This window comes from Gallinula chloropus (assembly GCF_964237585.1).
Source record: "Gallinula chloropus genome assembly, chromosome: Z".
Classification (NCBI taxonomy): domain Eukaryota; kingdom Metazoa; phylum Chordata; class Aves; order Gruiformes; family Rallidae; genus Gallinula; species Gallinula chloropus.
In genome coordinates, this window is record NC_140089.1 from 40,348,621 (window position 1) to 40,362,992 (window position 14,372).

Genomic DNA, 14,372 nt, shown 5'->3' on the forward strand with positions numbered 1-14,372 from the left:
TTACTGTGTATATTTTCCTTCAGATATAAAAATAAGTGTCAGCTTGCTGCAGTCGGTGCTCCCAGAAAATTCCCTATAGGAGAATTCCCAATAGGATAGCTCCCCACAGTAAGCCCAGTGGGAGGCTGGGCTGAATCAGGATATTGAATTGTATAATAATTGATGAAAAAAAGAAGCAGATAGAGCACATCTTTTCTTGGAAGATTTTTTTTCTTTGTTCTGACTAGTCTGCAGAGTGTCTCTCAGAGAAAGCATTTGTGTATGTACCAACAAGATAACAAAGACACAAGTAGCAGCTAATATCCATTTTTCAGGGAAAAAATTATGTCAAATCAGTGTAATCTCCCTGTGTTATAAAGAAGCAGACCTTGTTAATGGAGCAGAAAAAGAATTATTTCATATATTTTGACAAAATAAGATAGTATCAAAAAATTTACAAGGTATTCTCACAGATAAATTATGTGAAGTTCACTGTTATATTAAAGTTACTATGTGACACATAGCTTTGTAACAATTAGTCCTCAAGAGTATATATTAATTATTCACTACCAATCTGGAAGCAGTGATTGGAAAGGATTCCATTAGAGTCACGCCTACATAGGTGCTATCTGTATTTTCTTTGAAAACTTGGATGATGGGGTAGAGATTAGTTATTAAATTTGCAAATTGCCTTAGGATGTAGAAGGAAGAGATCAAAAAGTAAAACCAACGCAGGAAGCAATCCTTTCAGTCTCCTTGGCTGAAATATTCTATCCCAGTTCAGCTTCTGCATTATGTGACAAGTATACACTGGTTTGAAGGACACAAAAAAGAACAAGAAAAATATTCCAGGAAGTCTAATAAGGCATGACTTCAACAGAAGAATTGAAGAAAGTAAGGTTGCTTTCTCTGAAGGAAAAAAAAAGATGTCTGCAGAAGAAATGTAATAGTCTTCAAATATGTGTAAGTAGCTGCAGAGAGGAACAAAGCAGAATAATCTACAAATCCTTGCTGAATGAGACTGGAAGTAATGGTTTATAAATTGCAGCAAGGCAGTTCTAGGTAAGATGTTACAAAACAATTTCTAACTGCTCTGAGAAACACTGTCATAAGCTGTATGATGGTAGATTTTCCATTTTTAGTGATTCCTAAGTCTATCTTATCAAAACATAGCTCCACTGTGGATGCACTGTAATTAATCCTCCCTCAGCACCATGCAATTGGCCAGATGATTTCAGGTGGTCCTTGCCAGTTACGTTTTCCATCACACTGCTGAAGGTACAGCTAATCACAAAGAATGCACCCTTGGGTAGATTACTTCTTACAAGAGAAGCTGCCTTACTGAGATCCAGGCAACACAGCAGGAACAGCTCATCAGCAGAGACAAAGGTAGGGTGGACAGCTTATGATAGCATATTGCTCCAGTCTGGCACCTTGGAGGAACTATGTGTTGAACTGTGTGGCCATTGAAGATCAACCAGGCCAATGAGCCTAGAAACTGCTCATCAGCAGCGTAGTCTCATTGTCCATTGCAATATGTATTATGCATAACCAGAACAGTGTTTCCACTGCAAGCGGAACGCATGCATCCCATCTCTCCCTGTTAGTTCAACTCTGAAATGGGAGGAAAAGATCAATATTGCATTTCCATTTAGACCTGTTCCTACAGTTTTATGTCCTGAGGCTGGTCTCCATCAAGGTCACTTATTAAAGCTGGATCTTGGCTACACTGAACTTGAAGAGCAAATTAAGGTGGATTCTGGATGCAGTGCTGGACCAGTTTGGTATATTGAGAAACTCCTGGAGACTAAAAACAAAACAGCATTCAGAACAGGGTTAAAATTGCACAGCCTATCACTCTTTTTACAAGCACACATCAGAAATACTAATCACAGATTTAAAAGTAAATCCTCCAAATTTTACATTCCACAGTCCCAAATGCAAGAAGAGTGACTATACTTAGAGCTATTCTATCTACCTATCTGCTGTTAATTTATAGCTATATCCACCCTCATCCAAAATATGCAAAAAAGAGTTAAATGTGGGGATGCTTGAATAAGTAACATTTTAGCTGAGCAGATGAGACAAAATATGCAGCTTTTTCTCTAATCAGAAAATCTTTTGCCTTTCTCTCTGGATATGCAGCGGCTTCAGGTCAGCTACTATGTCCAAGTTTGTGGCTGTTGTACTGAAAACCATAACTTGAAGGTCTGACCTCAGAGATTGCTTGAGCAAAAGAGAATGACCCTCCCCTTTTTAACTGCCAACTTTAGGTTGAGATGCTAGCAGGCTGTAAGAGGCCACATTCCTACCTCTTCTTCGAAGGAATAGCTGCAGATGGAATTGAACCCTGAGTACATCTTCTAAGCAGTAAAAAAGCTTTGCCCTAAGTTTTGCATTTTGGGACCACTTAATCTTCTAGGTTTATAGTCTACTATAAACTCAAATATATGTGCAGTATGATCACTTAATTATTGCAATCAGTGAGAAAAGCATAGGGTAGTCTCCCTCTTGAAACTCTCCTGCTGGCACCGTTTCCAGGTTTGTCCCTTACCACAGTAAGTATTCAGGTTTGTCCCTGAAGTGTTTTCTATAGAAAGGGACAGCATCCATAGGAGGGCAGGAAGCAACCCACCCTAGAAACTTCTTAGCAGGCATTCCTCTCATTAGTTTCTTCAGGAACTGCCCTCAGGATTGAAAATAGCAGCCCCTTGCTCTTTGTCAAGCCATACAAATCAAGAAAAAGAGGGTTCGTATACTTGTGAGGTAGCACTTTCAAAGAATCATGAGTACCAGCATGGACAGCAGTACTGAGGTTTGACCACATCGTCCTAGAAGGCAGCAGTGAGTTACAGGTCTGAGGAGGGAGAAGGAGGGTGCCACTCACTGTGTGAAGGGCTTGTTTCTAGGGTAAAAATGGTGCAATTTCAGCATCATTTTATTCCTAAATCATTTTTTTTCCTTTCGTTTTCTTCCCAAGCACAAATTTTCAGCAATTTTCAGAAAATTTAGGTTGAAAAAAAAGCAAACAAAAAAAAGCACTGCAAAAGAGAATCAAGACATGAAAGCCCCTAGTTATACTGAGGGACTTGTGGTTCCTGTCACCTTCCTTTTGTGGTTCCTACCACCTATTCTTTTTCCATACTAATTGCAAATGCTCTGAGTCAGCTCAAGGCTGCTGAGTCAGACCAAATTAATAATATCTGCTGATAATTAATAATCATTAAGATCTAAAAGGAGGAGTGTTAGGTGACAGTATCATCTGGCTTTTTGCACTATAGTAAATGTTACTGCAGCCAGGGAGGGGTGTGTGTAGTTCTGCCTGCCCAGTTTCTGCTGACTCAGCTGACACCCCAGATGCTGACCTAATGCTCTCCATTCCTTTAGGAGTGTTAAGGGAAGACCAGTCTCTCCAGACCTGAGCGTTCCAATCCATCATCATGCACAAACTGAAAGTCAAATTAAATAATTTGTTTCTCTGCCTTATGTAGACAAGAAAAAGTGGTTCAACTCACTGTCTTCTGTGTACTGGCAGTTAGGGTCAATGTAAATAATTTTCTTGAGTGTTCTTCAAGCCAGGAACTGGAAGAAATTCCAGAACCCTGTGGCTTTTATGCAGAGCAGAAGAGATGTTCTCTGACAAATACAACAGGAGTGTAAACACTGTTCTGTGAGGTGCTGAATGCTGAAATAATCCTACCCAAAAAATGTCAAGCCCCTCTGTGGTTGTTTCATCTTAAATCTGACACCAGGTACACCATGGTTGTGAGTAACATGCAGCTGAGAGAGAAAACCTGCACTGAAGTACAGTTGTATGGAGTAAGCTTTCTGCCACAATTGCTAAAATGTTCGTGCACAGAACTGACTCATCTTTTCTCTGATTGAAATTCGACCTAAGATGCCTTTTCTTGTAGGGCTGCTGTTTGGCAGGCAATGTGGACAGGCAGTTGGAACCTGGCCACCACAGACCCTAGCCACAGCCCTTCACCTGTGCTCCAGCCCATGCTCCAGTGTGACGTTCGGGTTGCTCTGAGTTTTATGAACCTGACAATGTGATTTGCCTGTCTTACCTTTTTCTGGCCTGCCTTTTCACTGCATTCAACATGTAGAAAGAAAAGAAAAAGAAACTAAAAACATAATCCATACTTCCCACAGGATCAAAACTTAGGCCAGAAGGTAGATATATTACAGAAGAAAAAGCAAAACAGTTATACTTTAAAACCTGCAAGAAATAGAAAGTAAATACATGTCTGGCCAAGTGTTACAGCAATGTGAGTAGAAGTAGGAATGTTTTGTGGACGAGTCACAGTATGGTTAGGTAAGTACTTCACTGAAAGAAGTAGAAGGGAAGACCTCTACCAATTCCCAAGACCTTCTGGGCTCAAGGCAAAGATTGTACAAAAAGGATTTGGAATGTCAGAATCAGCTACATGAACAGCGAGAAAATAAACAGAGAAGGGGTTTTCTAGGGAAACACAACCACAGGTACCAGTATAGGTTGAGGACTGGCCTGTCGGATAGCAGCATAAGTGAGAGGGACTTGAAGGTTCTGGTGGGCAACAGGATGACCATGAGCCAGCAATGTGCCTCATAGCTAAGAAGGCCAATGGCATCCTGGGTGTATTAGAAAGGGTGTGGTTAGTAGATCAAGAGAGGTCCTTCACCTCCTCTGTTCTGCCCTGGTAAGACCACACTTGGAATATTGTGTCCAGTTCTGGGGTCCTCAGTTCAAGAAGGACATAGAACTCCTTGAAAGAGTTCAGCACAGGGCCACCAAGATGATTTAGGGAGTGGAACACCTTCCTTATGAGGAGAGGCTGAGGGAGCTGAGCCTCTTTAGCTTGGAGAAGAGGAGACTGAGGGGTGACCTTATTAATGTTTATAAATATGTAAAGGGTGAGAGTCAGGAGGATGGAGCCAGGCTCTTCTCAGTGATGGCCAGTGATAGGTCAAGGGGCAAGGGGTGCAAGCTGGAGCATAGGAAGTTCCATGTGAATCTAAGGAGAAACTTCTTCACTGTGAGGGTGAAGGAACACTGGGACAGGCTGCCCAGAGAGGCTGTGAAGTCTCCTTCTCTGCAGACATTCAAAACCCACCTGCATGCATTCCTGTGTGATTTAGTCAAGGTCTCTTCCAACTCCTAATGTTCTGTGATTCTGCGACTCTTTGAAGGGGTGTTAAAGGACTGAAGGGTGTTAGAAGCAGATGGGGAAGGAATATTCACATAGGTAACTTAGTCTGTTAGTTGACATAGTCGTCTCGGAATTCCCACTACTGTGGGAAGATCCAGGGGGGCTGCATTCCATGCCCAGTTTTGTTGGGAAGGCAGATGCAGCTAGGGGAGAAGACGTTCGTGCATGTATTTTCCAAACTCCAGACTGCATGTGATTTTAATGTGAGCTTTTTGAGACAACCCAGAACACTGTCTGGTTGTTCTTTTGTCTGTTTAACTCCAGTTACAGTGGAATTAGGAATATCAAAACATACCCAAGAAACTGGCTCTGTCATATAAATATAGTGACTATTGATACTCATTTTGTTTGTTTACAGCTGGCGTATATAGGCTACTTGATGCTGTTCAATTATATAGTATTAGTGAAGATGGATCGCTGGCCGTCTACACAGGAATGGATTGTCATCTCATACATTTTCACTCTGGGAATAGAGAAGATGAGAGAGGTAAAAGCACCCCAAGAAAGAAAGAAATAATAAAAAATAAACAATTGGGGGGTGTCATATTAATATATAGGTGGGTTAGTTTCAGGATAATTTTTTATGAATGGGCTTATCATAAAATTGCTTCTTTTTCCTTTTTTCTTTTTTTTTTTCCAGAAAAGCAAATGGATTGTTAAAACACAGCACTAAAAATTAATCTTCATTTTAAAATCAAGAATAACTTTCTTTCTCTTTCTTCCATGGAATTTCTCTGTTCAGATCTCTGTGTGGTATACGTTTAATAGCATTGACAAGTATGGGGCAGTCTTCTGATGTTAGCTTAAAGCTCAGTTATATTCCTTGAGATGTGGTCCAGAAACATATGTTTCAGGGAGAGGTAAAAGAGATATGCTGTACAAGAATGGACATGGAGACATGTCAGCATGACAACGGAAAAGCCCATGTTTGAATCCCCAGCACATCCCAAATAGTTCGTTCAAAATTTACAGCCGCACCCATCCAAGTGCAAAGGTCCTAAATAAAACCAGCCATAACTAGGGAGAAATATAGATCCACGGTTGATATTGTAGCCCATTTCTAATAGGATTTCCCCCTTTTAATCTTGGAAATTTTTTCTAATGATGTCAAGCGATAGCATGCATCTCCCCAAAGATGGGGGACACAGAGCAGAGACAGAGCATTTAAGGTGGCACTCAGTCAATAGGCAGAGTGCAGTTGTTCTGCCATCCCCTGCCTCTCTCTCATGGTCCCTCCCACTTGCAGCTACCACTGTGCCCTTTTCATTTGGCCAAATGCACATTTATTCCACAATGACACCAGAGGCCAAATTCAGCACTGATGTGAGTGGGTGCAGGTCCCGATGACCTCAGCTGAAACAGCACGTTTGTGTCCCTGGGCTGAATTTCTTACCACCTACATTTGTATTTTCTGCAGCAAAAGCTTTTGAGGACTGCACTAAAAATGGTCTTGCAGCAGCCTCTAAGACTTTAAAGACATATTTCAAGCACTGTGTGGTAAGCTCTACATTATAAATAAAACGAACAGAGGAAAACACACTACTCATGTGGCCTATAATGGGCATACTTCACTAACCAAAAGAAAACAGAGGCAGTAGCCACATGAGGACTCTGCAACACTGATAGAGACAAAGCATCCGCTGCTCTCTCAGTAGGTGGGAGGCTGCTGGGAGGAATCGTGTGTGTCATTTGGTCTAATCTTTCACCCCAAATCATGCTTTCCACAAGAGTTTATCAAGAACATTTGTTGGAATGGGCTTCTAAGCAGATGTGGGAGATTGTTCACAGGAGATGAGCCTAAAATTCATTCTGAAAATGAATTATAAGAAAATTATAAGAATGGCATTCATCTTTTTAAAGAACCGTATGAGTCTGCTCAGATGTTCTCAGGCTAAATATAGAAAATTAAAACAAACAGCTTGTTAACTCACTAAAAGCTAGAAATTATTCATAGAAATCACTTGAGGAATAGTTTCAACAGTAATTTGGGAAAACAATCAAGTCTCCCAAATGTTCTTGCAAACAGAATGCCAATAAATTCTTAAGGTAAGATTAATTATTTTTGTGACTTCTATTCTTAGCTGTGGAACTTCCAAAACCAGGCCGAAGGAGTAGCTAGTATTTCTCTGGATTAAATGATAAATCCAGATCTCCGTGGTTATTAATTATTTCTTGACAGTTTGATACATATTTTAGAATATTTTTCTTTACATCTACAGCTTCTTTAAATATTAATTTTCTGATTAAATATCTTTCTATATTTCTCCCTCTATTCCAAGACTGTCAGTAAGGCAAATAAATTTGAAAACCAGAAAAGTATACATATATTTCTTCTGATTTCCTGGGAATTTTAGACTTAGTGAGGTTTCCATCCTTTGCCTTTTAAGCATCTTGCACGTAGATACAGGCTAGGAATGGTTGAAATGGAAGATTTCTCAAAAAAAACCCCAAAGAGTACATGTGATCGGAGTCTTAGCTTTGCTTTTGGCCTGTATGGCATATGTCTCTTTACGACAGATTTCTTCAAGCGTAAATTAAGACAACTCAGCTCCTTTCCTTTCCATATCCTCTGTCCTTCAGATATTGATGTCAGAGCCTGGAAAACTGTTACAGAAAGTAAAAGTTTGGCTTCAGGAGTACTGGAATGTTACAGATCTCATAGCTATCCTCCTGTTCTCTGTTGGAATGGTACTCCGTCTGCAAGATCTGCCACTCCGGAGTGACGGCCGAGTGATATACTGTGTTAACATCATTTACTGGTACATACGGTTATTAGACATCTTCGGAGTAAACAAGTATTTGGGACCATATGTTATGATGATTGGGAAAATGGTAAGAGAATTTGGTGTACTCCTTTTATGTTTTACCAGCGTATTCTTAACGTCTTTGGTCAATGACATCACTGCCAACTTATATGTATTGTTTTTTACACATTAGCATTTTCATGTAAACTAGAAATCAGTGCCTTATTGAATCAAAACCTCAGCACAGACCCCCAGAACTGAAGATCAGACTCTCCCTGTTCTGTCAGTTAATACATTGTCTTTCTCTGAAATCTCTCTTCAAGACCAAAACCGTCCACCCTATATCTCTGTGCCTCGTTTGCAGAAAATATAAAGGACACTAATTCTCAGCTAGTTGTAAAGGAGAGTGGTTTGTTAAGGTTAAAAAGTTTATGGTACCTTGAGACTCTCAAACAAAATGTGTTGTAATAGGTGTGGTACGTTCAAAAGTGTGGGGTATGTTCAAAACTACAATGATTATGATTAAGACTGTGACCTTTCTATAGTTTGCTCCAACTTTCCAGTTCAGGTGTGTCCTTGAGAGATGAGAAATCCATCTGCATAACTGCAGCCTCCGTCCTCTGGCCACATCACATGTACAGAACATGGCAGGAATACAAATGGTTTATGTGATAATAAATGCATACAGGACGAACCAAGAGATATTTGCTGACACATGTAACTTTTAACTTTTTGCCTTTTTTACATTTCAGTAAAAATGTTACTTTAAAAAAGGATAAAGGAGATAAAGAAAATAGATGAGTTTACAGATGCACATGTCCCTAATATTTGAGTACCCGCACATGTATCTGCTCATGTTTTGTATGCAGTTATCCAGTCTTTGTTGTGTTTCATGCATTCTGGGATTTAAGAATTATTTTTTAAAATATCATAATAATATTTTTAATATCATAAAACCCACTTGAAGCATATTACATTCTCTAAATACAAATATTACATCTGCCTTATGTGGACAATAATCAGCAAGTCCGAATAGGCTGTCTGTTGTGTTTGCCTTACCATGGTCCTTAAAGAAAAGACCCAGCCACTCCCCTTCCTCACCATCAGAGGAAAACAGGACATATATGAATGCATGAACCACAATCTCTCCTTGATATTCCAGCGGGAAGGTACTGTAAAACAGCAGCAGCACGAGATAAAAGATCAGAGTACAAAAGGGAAAGCACTGCAATACCGTCTGTTTGTTTCCTGCCCCACCAGGACCACATCCCTCCATCGAGGGATCTGGTAGTCACCACTCAGTATATAAAACTCCTGGACAACTACTCCCCAGCTCTGCTGGGTTTTTCACAGATGCCATGCACCAAAAGCTTCAGAGCCGTGGTGCAAGTAAAGGCAGTATGAAAACCAGTTCAGTAATAAAGAGATTGGCCAAGAACAAGCTTCTAGCAGTCAGTGTTACGGGATGGCTGATAGGAGCCCAGCTTCACCAATAGTACAAACAGTAGTTTAGTTTTCTCCTGAGGTCAACACAGAAAGAAAGAGGTTCAAATCAGCAAAATAATTTCCATTCCTTTGTCATCCTCACGTGTGTACAATGAATCAACCCTCACTCCACTTTCTGTGGAAAACAAGTACAGGAAAATCACTAGCCTCTGTAGGCTGTGCACCCACTCAGAGAGTGTTCAGTTTAGCTACCAAAGTGCTCTGAAGGTGTGGGCAACTGTTAAAGGAGGGAAGTTCCTTTATTTTGTGCCCTCCTGTTGTTTGAATTTCATACCTTACCCATCTTTCCGTGCACTCAGCAGCTCTGACACATCCGCGTTGCCCGCACAGGCAATGCCCAACACAAATGAGCCTACTGCATCTATTTTCTGCCCAACTTATTCCCCTGTGCAATGGCCAGCCCATTTATATCACACGCAGATTTCCCTGGGAGTTGCACCTGCTTGCTTCAGGCTGCAATGGGCTCCCTTGTGTATTTTTGTCTAATCCCACGCATGCTTATGTTCCTGGGTTCTGTCTTTTCATTTAGTGGTCTCACAAGTTACCGTTTGGTACTATGGAGAGCATCAAGCTGGTCACACCTATTTCTACAGAATAACCCTGTATCAGCTACTGAGCTCTTCAACAGACCATATTCAACGCCTGAGCTTTTATTCTGAGCTTCTATTGTAAATTTTAGACCAAGGAGGAAAAAGACAAGTCTTTCCATCTTTCCAATGTTAAGGAGCTTTCTTCCTATCTGCCTCTGCATTGTATCCAGCAAAATAGCTGTTAGAGGTTTTACCTCTGGGCACTGTGAACAAATATGCCTGTGAAACCAAGCAGGGCAGCAGGAATGGGCTTGGGCTGTTTAAAAGCAACAGGCCAAAGCAAAGGTGAAGACAGGAGGAGGAAGCTGAATGTCCAAGTTTATTATTATCTACTAATTTCATAACAGAATATGCGTAATACAATGTGCTTTTCCGGTCTCTGCGCAGTGATAGATTTACACCACTTTTATTCAGGAATTAAATCACCATGGCACGTCAAGAGAAAGCATCAGTCCCCTTACTGTGCTGGAATGTCTACATTTTCTTAGCTTCCCTGCAAATAAAAAAGGGGAAATGGATCCAGCTGGATTATAAAGCTGCACCAAGGGTCCCTCATTTTATTGCTTTTTAAAATAGATGACTAATGAGTTCTTTAAAGTGATTGAAACAGCCATTGCCTTGTTAAAATAGCAATTGTAATTTGACCCTACAAACCTAAGAATCCATTACTGGCAGTGGAAACTCACCCGTTTATTTGACTGGGTGGCAGACAAGATACTGAGGTTACAGAAAGATACTCAACTAAAGGAGGGAATACACAGCCTGAACAGAGACTAGTACTGATCGTTTTATTTCTTGAAACATGAGGTCAAACATGTGATTCCTGTTCACAAACACAGAAAGCATTTAAGAAATTGTCTTAAATTCCCACCAAATGCTCATTATGTTGATTTGTTTGCATAACATTTTAAAATAGGTATTATATGATGTCATATCATGTTATGTATTTCTACCTGAAACAAAGTTTCATCAGAAAAGAAAGGAGGAGCCAGGTTTTGTCTACAAATTCCTTCCCTAAAAGCAGTAACAGCTTAATGTATTGTGCAGTCTGTTCAATTCAGGATGTTCTCTGAGGTACAATGATCTGGAATTCCTCTTCAGTCAGGTTTTCTTAAGAGATAAATGCTCTGAATAACATAAGAATGTTTGTAATTTACTTGCCTGTTTTTTATTACTTCCATGCATTTATTTTCCTCTCTCATGCCTCCAGGGTTTGCTTTCTCTTCCTTCCTTCCTTCCTTCCTTCCTTCCTTCCTTCCTTCCTTCCTTCCTTCCTTCCTTCCTTCCTTCCTTCCTTCCTTCCTTCCTTCCTTCCTTCCTTCCTTCCTTCCTTCCTTCCTTCCTTCCTTCCTTCCTTCCTTCCTTCCTTCCTTCCTTCCTTCCTTCCTTCCTTCCTTCCTTCCTTCCTTCCTTCCTTCCTTCCTTCCTTCCTTCCTTCCTTCCTTCCTTCCTTCCTTCCTTCCTTCCTTCCTTCCTTCCTTCCTTCCTTCCTTCCTTCCTTCCTTCCTTCCTTCCTTCCTTCCTTCCTTCCTTCCTTCCTTCCTTCCTTCCTTCCTTCCTTCCTTCCTTCCTTCCTCCCTCCCTCCCTCCCTCCCTCCCTCCCTCCCTCCCTCTACGTCTTACAAACCTCAAAACTTTTCTCATGCTTTTTCTCCACCTTTCCTCAGTTCCTTCTTTCCAAATCCTTGAGTCTCTCCTACCAGAGCCCTGCCCTACAGGTGTCTTTCTCTTACAATCTCTTTCTCTCTCAGAAATATGTGGATATCCTTCTATGTTTGTTCTTCTGCATCCCTGCCTTTTCTGTTTACTTTCCCATGTTACTTTGACCTTAGGTCTCTCTTTCCTTGCACTTTAAAACTGAAGAACCTCTGACCAGTGCCGGATTAGTCAGCTGCAAATGAGTCCTCTCTTCTACCAGCTCTTTCCATGAGAAACCCTGCTTTCAAGCTGCAGCAAATCCTCCATGGAGCAAGGTGATAGGATGAGGGGAATGGCCTCAAGCTGCACCAGGGCAGGTTCAGATTAGACAGTTCATCACCACAAGGGTTGTCAGGCACTGGAAATGGCTACCCAGGGAGGTGGTTGAGTCAGCGACCCTGGATGTGTTTAAAAGACGGGTAGATGAGGTGCTCAGGGATATGGTTTGGTAGAGGACAGGAATGGTTGGACTCAGTGATCGCAAAGATCTTCTCCAACCTTTGATTCTGTGAGCAATAAACCCACTGGTTGAGGTGCAGGTTGTTTGCAGACCTGCCTTGCATCAAAGGCAGAAGGCAGCTGAGCTAAAAACTGCAGAGACTGAAGGGATTAAAACTCATAAGATGTAGAAGAGTTTTGGCTCAAGTTTTGACCAGAAGCAAAAGTTACATCCAAACCTCTGAAAAACAGCTCTACCATAGCATTGTAATTTGTAACTAAGGACCTGTAGGTAAACCTGCAGCTGAAGATTTTAAAGGTACCATACAGGGCTCCCATTGTTTTCACGTTCATTTTGGGTTATAAAGTACCTCTGCTGTCCCTGCTTGATGCCCATTGCCCTGCTTTATGGAAGGTCTTTTCTAGCACAGTTCCTCTTCTGATCATCGGTGTCTATTCAGCACATCCTAGGATTGCTGTCCCACTTTTTCTAGGAACATCTTGAATGGATAGACACTGTTTAGAAGCACTAATTAAACTTGTGCATATGCTAATGAAGCCTTCAACAATGGAGAAGAATAGAGTTGAGTGTCTGTGTTATCTGAATTATTTTTTTTTAAATATGGCCTTTGTCAGACTCCCACGCCAAGCTGATTTCTAGTCCAGCCAGTATCACAGCTTTCCTTTCTCACTGGTTACCACCATGGTGTCCCTTATGTTGCAGTAACAGGCTGTTCTGCCACCCGTTACTCCTTATGTTAGATGCAGCTTCCTTCCTTTGCTCCAAGACAATGACCACCAGTGAATAAAACAATCCATGGCAACCTTTTTGTTTTGGTACAGTTGCTACTAGGTGCCTATAAACAATACATCATCTTGTGACCCTTGCCCAGACTGGGCTGCTGCTTCCAGTGAACCCCTACTCTTGTTCAGGCAAATGGTGTGACCAGATGGTATCTTGTCTTTTCAAGCCTATTTGTAACATTTAAATTGTTCTTAAAAGCAACACTGGGTAAAACTAAGGACACAATAATATCACATCATTACTCGAAAATGGATTTTTTTTATGTGTTAAATAGAGAATGGCTTTTCATAGTTTTAAAAGTGCTGTTCGTAAGATTTACAAATTTTTTTTGCAGCCTATAATAATAAGAGTGTGGACAAATGAGTTCCTCTAATTGTTGTCCCTTGTCTCTTGCTCTCTTTTCCTCTCATTACATTCAGATGATAGACATGATGTACTTTGTCATCATCATGTTGGTGGTTCTGATGAGCTTTGGTGTCGCAAGACAGGCTATTCTCTTCCCCAACGAGGAGCCTTCGTGGAAGCTGGCGAAAAACATTTTTTACATGCCTTATTGGATGATCTATGGGGAAGTGTTTGCAGACCAGATAGACCGTAAGCAAGTTTATGATTCTCATACTCCAAAGTCAGGTATCGAACTTTGATCAGATGATGTCCTATTAGATCATGTGTGTGTGCTCAATAAATGGCTCAGGATAGAGGAACTCCTTCTTCACAAAGAATGGTCACAAAACTATTTTTTCAGTAAATATTGGTGGGTCAGTATCAGAACGTGGCATCACTTCACAATTATTTAAAAAAAACAATCTATAATGCTAAATTATCTTGTATATAAAGCATGTTTTAAATGGTTCCTTTTTACCTATTGAGTGACAGGGATACCCTCCCAGATACTCACCATGAGTTCTTTTTTTCTCATCCATTGGTTTGGTTTTGGACCCAAGTACTTTTTACCTAACTTCATACGAAGCATCAGGTCTAACAATACTAGGTCAGACCTTCAGCTCCTGCACTTCATGAGAATCTACTCCAATGTGTTTCCTTTTCTGTTACTTACTCGCTGCCACCACCTTTATGCTAAACCATGTGATGCAATTCTTGGGGGATAGTAGATTATTTTGCTTTATTTATTTACTGGAAGGCAAGACTGTTAACATCATTGAAACAGAACAAAAGCCAGTATTTTACATACTATCTACTCAGGATTCATTTGGGTGGTGATCAGGAAAATGCCATTTTTCTCTTTAAAGTAAACCTCCTGGTGCCACCCAGTGCATTACCCCAAAGGAGAGGAGTGGTCATGAGAAATGATACAGTAGAGGAGCAAAGAATCACCAGAAATGTACCTTTAGCAAACCCTGACATGCAACTGATGCTGATAATTCCTACTTAAAAATGCGTAAGCCTTGGCAGCATTTAG

At 40.8% G+C, this 14,372-nt stretch overlaps 1 protein-coding gene across 2 annotated transcripts in view; it reads left to right on the forward strand.

The window, feature by feature from the left end:
• TRPM3 (transient receptor potential cation channel subfamily M member 3) overlaps positions 1 to 14,372 on the forward strand; it is a gene marked incomplete at both ends in the record, with an annotated part of 433,595 nt that overhangs the window by 397,040 nt on the left and 22,183 nt on the right. For both annotated transcript variants that reach the window (XM_084277970.1, XM_084277971.1), the window contains 3 exons: positions 5,530 to 5,658; positions 7,752 to 8,003; positions 13,372 to 13,546. In XM_084277970.1, coding sequence (XP_084134096.1) covers positions 5,530 to 5,658; positions 7,752 to 8,003; positions 13,372 to 13,546 — 556 coding nt within the window. The remainder of the gene's footprint in view (positions 1 to 5,529; positions 5,659 to 7,751; positions 8,004 to 13,371; positions 13,547 to 14,372) is intronic.